The 5,682-nt window shown below is 44.3% G+C and overlaps 1 protein-coding gene across 1 annotated transcript; it reads right to left on the bottom strand.

The window, feature by feature from the left end:
- Positions 1–3,368: 3,368 nt before the first annotated feature.
- Positions 3,369–4,382, bottom strand: LOC136154684 (olfactory receptor 10A2-like). Its single transcript, XM_065916870.1, has one exon. The coding sequence runs from the start codon at positions 4,380–4,382 to the stop codon at positions 3,369–3,371; it is 1,014 nt and encodes a 337-aa protein (XP_065772942.1).
- Between the last annotated feature and the right edge of the window lie 1,300 nt (positions 4,383–5,682).

Genomic DNA, 5,682 nt, shown 5'->3' with positions numbered 1-5,682 from the left:
CTCCGGAGTTCTAGCTCCAGATATGATACTCTGGAACACAATTATAACCTTTCACAATTAGTACCATTGCCTTGAGAGCCGTGCAGCCTCCCCCACATCCTAGCCTAGCCATCCTGTATAAAAAAATCTGACATGGATGTGTTCTTAATTTTGAGGCAAGTACTGTTGGCAAACTTCTTTTAAGGCAAGACTGAAGTCCGAGTTGCTTCTTCTTTACCTTGACTTGCTCATTCCAGATTTCTTCTCCCTCTTTCCTGAGCGAGGAAAGTACCAGCAAAGTACCAGCACGGAGGTACCAGCAAGCCATCTGGCCGAAACAGCGAGGGTTAAGGTATAAATTGAAGCTGGAGCTCTTCTAATCTAGTATGACAGTTTGTACTGATCAGGTTAATGAGGATAATTTCTCTCTGGCTTGTACAGAGACATGAAAATGTAATCTGATCTGCTATTAATTACTCTGTCCAATCATTAACATAATGTTTCACTGAATAGAAAAAGGCTATTCACACTATGGGAGCAGTGTATCAACCAAAGCACCACAATAAAAAAAAAAAGTGCTGCCTTTTGTGTTTGGCAGGGAAACTGTACTATCACTGTGAGAAGGACATGCACTTTGACGTGTTTCTCACCAGTAAGGATGAATCGTCCTGAGCCGTACACCCTCCTCCAGTTCCCTCGGGGAAATTACACAGAGTTGTGTGATGATTGGCACGGAATAGGGAGGTACACTGTGGTTTTGGGAACAGAGAGAAACTAACTAGTCCACAACAAGATTAAGTAACTGCAACTTGAGTGAGAGGAACATAATGCTTTATCAAATAAATAAAATAACTTTAGATGGCTCTTTTTCATTCTTTTATTAACTATTTATTGAACAATTATTCATTGTTAAGCTCTGTGCTGGGCACTAGGGATGTAGTATTCAAACAAAACAGACACGGATCCTGCCTTGTGCAGTTTATAGTCCAGGTAGAGGATGTATGTATATATATGAAATCTCACGCAGAATATTTTGAGACAAGTGCTCAGGGCTAGTGCACTGGGATGACCCAGAGGGATGGGATGGGGTGGGAGGTGGGAGAGGGGTTCAGGGTGGGGAACACATGTAAATCCATGGCTGATTCATGTCAATGTATGGCAAAAACCGCTGCAATATTGTAAAGTAATTAGCCTCCAACTAATAAAAATAAAGAAAAAAAAAAGAAATCTCATGCAGAATATTCTAGTGCAGCTGTGATAAATTTATAATGAGAAAGTAAAAAAGCTAGGATGCTCTAAGAGCATATGATAAACAGACTGGGTGGAACTCAAAGAATGAGCCAAGTAAAAAGTGAAGTAAGGAAGGGGAGAAAGAATAGCATCTTTGAAAGTTATGAGGAGGCAAGCAGGTTTGAGGAACATCCAGGAAGGAAATGAGTTCAGAGAGCAAAAAAGCAACAAAATATGAGACTGAGAGAAGTGTAATATCTTTTTTGGCCATGAACAAACTCTAGATGGGCTACAAACCCTTGAAAGTTGACAGGTAATGTTGGTCACTTCCATAGGGCATCCAGACTTTTTCCTAAGGGCAATGGGAAATAGCTGAAGGTTTCTAAGCCCAGTTGAGTTTAGACTAGTAGATTTTAAAAAATATTTCCATATAGCTAACACACCAAACAAACCCCTCAACTATCTCAGAAACCTGGATTCAAGAATAAGAGAAAGACACGTCTGGATGGAGCAGATGGAGCCTTTCCACTTTGTATGTCTGCACAGAAGGCTAGGCAGAACCCCTGAGAGGCCAAAAAGTAATTACACTTCTACTCTGGATCCATGTCTTAACCACAAGGAGTGTGTTCTGCAGGCTCTATTTTCTAATTGAGGGTAATTACAAGAAGTTAAAGCTAGATTAGAGACAATTAGACCCTATACAAGAGGGAACTCTGTGGGTGGTCAGGAAGGGAGTAGGAAGAACCAGCTGGGAAAGTGTTTCCCAAACCACTTGGCATTCTTTGACTCATATTACAGAAGGAGGTTTTTTGGGGGGGAAGGAGTCTATCTGTGCCCCTGTGTGGTGCCTACCTGGAGGGCAGGCAGGTGAAATAGGTAAAGACAACACACACACACACACACACACACACACACACATCACTGACAGCCAATCAAGATTGCCTTTTCCTCAAGCCAAAGTGCTAGAAGCCAATAAGTGGAAACAAAGAGGAAAGGGAGGTGAGGGTCCCATTACTATTCAATTTAAGACATCTTATTTGAGCAACTACTTTTTTTGTGCTGCTCTGGATCTAGATGCTGTGGGAGATACATGGTGAGCAGGTGATCTTCCCTTTAGAGGGTCTCCAACTCTATTCGAGGTGTTTGGTGTGGCTGGAGCACAGAGGGAGGGAAGGAGACTGGTGAGGGGTGAGGTCAAGAGGTGGCCACAACTCAGAAGGAGGAGCTCTGACTCCTTTTCAGGGGCACTGGAGAACCACGGAGAGTGATAAACTGTGAAAGTATAGTGTCAGGAAGATACATCTGGCCACTGTGGGGAAGGTGGATGAGGGGGCATAGCAAGGAGCAAGATTAGGGGGCTCAGTCAGAGCTGCCTGTGGGGAGAGTTGGGGATGTCTATGACCATGAGGAGAAAAATGAGGAGGAGAGGCCAGAAAAAAAAGTGACTTGTTTTAAACTCTCCTCATCCACCAAGCCTCCATTGCTTTGATTAGTCATTGATTCATTCAATCAACAAATAATTATCTTGTCTCTGTGTAGAGTACAGTGATAGGGGACATCAAGAGTAATAAGGATGATGTTATTCCAGTCTTCAAGGGGCTTGATTAACTACCTGTTCTAATGAGTAGAACAGTCAATAGCTGCTCTACGATTTTAGACATGGTTCTGATAGCGGAGAGACAGACAATCTAAGAAACAACAGTAGGCAGGATGAATGTGCATAAACCCTGAGGAGAGGCACAGTGGAAGGCACCTAAGTTTGTAGGAGAAGGGTATGGTGGCTGTGTGTGTATGTAGAGGTGTGTGCGTGTGTGTGTGCATACACATGGGCACATTGGGCACATGCACATAATGAAACCAAAAGCCTTAACACCAGCAGATATTTCTATCACACACACACAGCAAGAGAGACAAAGACAAAGACAGAGAGACAGACTTTTGTAGCAAGCAAATTTGGATGTTTTTGAACTTTCCTCTAAGAGGCGTGGTAGAAGAGCCCGAGAGAGTCACTTGTCTGACAAACTTATTTTACCATGCATGGATTAACCTGGAATTCCCATGAACATTAGGTCTGTAAGGATTCAGGGAGGGTTCCTACGCTGTTGACTCTTCCCCTTGAAGGAGGGAGCAGCAGTGGGCTGAGCCCCCAAGTACTCAGCCTAGTGCCTGGCGTCCTTCATAGAAGCCCAGGCTGTTCTGAGAACAAAAAGATTCCCTGGGTGTGGTGGGGGCCCTGAGCTCCCCTTAGCAGATGCCCACTGACTCATAAGCCGTCTCACTGCCTTTTGAACATCCTTGTTTCTCAGGCTGTACACGATGGGGTTGACCATGGGAGTGACCACAGTGTAGAACAAGGAGAAGATCTTGTTCAGGACAGCAGTCTGGGTTGCTGTGGGGATGGCATACACTGTTCCCAGTGCTCCGTAGTACAGAGTGACCACTGTGAGGTGGGAGGAGCAGGTGGCGAAGGCTCGTTGCTTTCCTGCAGCTGATGGAATCCTGAGGACAGCAGCCACAATGTGCATATAGGAGGCTACGGTGAGTAAGAAGGGCACCATGGTGACGAAGGAGGCCAGGAGGAAGGTGGTTTTCTCCACAGTCTCAGTATCAGAGCAGGCCAGCTTCAGCACAGGGGCCAGGTCACAGAAGAAGTGGTCTATCTTATAGGTTGCACAGAATGGCAGCTGAAAAGTCATGGCAACAGTGACCACAGGCGTTAGGAAGCCACCCAGCCAAGACCCGCCTGCAAGCAGGACACGCGTGTGGAGGTTCATGAGCGATGGGTACTGCAGGGGGCTGCAGATGGCAAGGTAGCGGTCGTAAGACATGGCAGTCAGAAGAAAGCACTCAACTACTGCCATGGAACCGAAGAAGTAAAACTGGACCACACAGCCCACAAAAGAAATCACCTTGGGACCGAAAAGAAGGGTCTGCAGCATCTTAGGAGCAATAGAGGTAGTGTACCAGATCTCAAGGAAGGAGAAATTGGACAGAAAGAAGTACATGGGAGTTTGGAGGTTATGATCAAGAGAAATGACGATAAGGATAAGAAGGTTCCCCAGCAAAGTCACTACATACATTCCCAGAAATATCCCAAAAAGAAAAAACTGTAACCCGTGGAGACTCCCGAATCCCAGCAGGAGGAATTCTTTGATTGTGGTCAGATTACCCATATCTGTGAGATTCACGCATTAGACCTGAGGAAAGGAGAGACATATAGCCAGGTGGAAAAAGAGCTGGAGGTGGGTAACACCATCGGATATGTCATATGTTATAAAACTCAAAGACCCTGGTTTTTCTCGTCTGGAATAAATTTTCTGTTTTGTTCTACTAGGTGTATTTACCTAATAGCCACAGAGAAATCAGAAACTATGCCCTGGAGAGTTAACAGAGAGGATGTCTCTTTTGCTCTTTTCCACTCTTTTCCTTGACATAACCAGTGATGAATCTACCTTTGGGAGTCTCACAGTGGGAGGCAAACATGTCTTAATGGGGACATGGCAAGAAAGCTTCTCTCAACTCCTGAAACTCAGCTTTTAAGACTCAACAGAAATGTGACTCTAAAATTATAAAATAACCCTGGAATTCACATCACCCATCTCCCCCTAGACCCCTAAATCAGGGTGGGTTTCACCAGGAATGTAATTGGAGGGAGGAGGGGAATTCAGAACTATTGATCTTAAAGTACCTGTAAGAAAAATAAGAGTTTCTGCCAGGCTCTGGGGACATGTAGCTGATTGCTTCCATGGCATCAAATTCCTATGGAAATTGAGGGGAAAATATATGTAAAGTTATTCACTTGAAATGTTAGAGAAAAATAATGTTCCATCCTTCATAAATGAAAATGACATTCCTGACTCACAAGCAGTAGGATGTGCATTTAGAGTTATTTTTCTCCAGTAGCAGGGATGGGTTAGCAGTGAGTCATGAAGGCACCTCCCCCATCCCCACAAGCATACCTCCCCCACCACGCTCAAAGACCCAAATTTGTGAAATGGTTGTCTGGTCTTCGTGCTTGAGCCGTGCAATAGAATTAACAATCAATCTGTGCTGTGGCCTAACTTAGAGGTAAATGCGAGGCCAGAGGTAGGGGCTTGGTTCAGTTGGTGTTGTAGGCTGAAGGCTCAGTCTGTGGCCAGGAACTAGAGCAAAGCCATCTTTGCTGCTTTGCTTGGGGTGATGACAACATGTCCCTAAAAGGTTACAATTAAGTCATATTTTTGTAAATGAAATCCTATTTTAAATCTACTCGGGGAACTGCCTATTCAAAGAACTCATTAAAAATGCTTCTGTGACATGAAAGAATTCCTCCATAATTTATCCTTTGTGCTAATATAAATTGTTAATACACAGGGCTTGTGTCAAGGAAGGTCCACCTCTAGTGGGGATCTCCAGGACATTCAGGGAGCCTAAGGTGGTACTGAATATAATTACAATGCGTAAAGAAAATCAATCAGCAAGTGGAGTTGTCCC

The sequence above is a fragment of the Muntiacus reevesi genome, chromosome X (assembly GCF_963930625.1).
Source record: "Muntiacus reevesi chromosome X, mMunRee1.1, whole genome shotgun sequence".
Lineage (NCBI taxonomy): Eukaryota > Metazoa > Chordata > Mammalia > Artiodactyla > Cervidae > Muntiacus > Muntiacus reevesi.
Note: the sequence above shows the minus strand (reverse complement) of the source record. Positions and strands in the feature narration are given on the sequence as shown.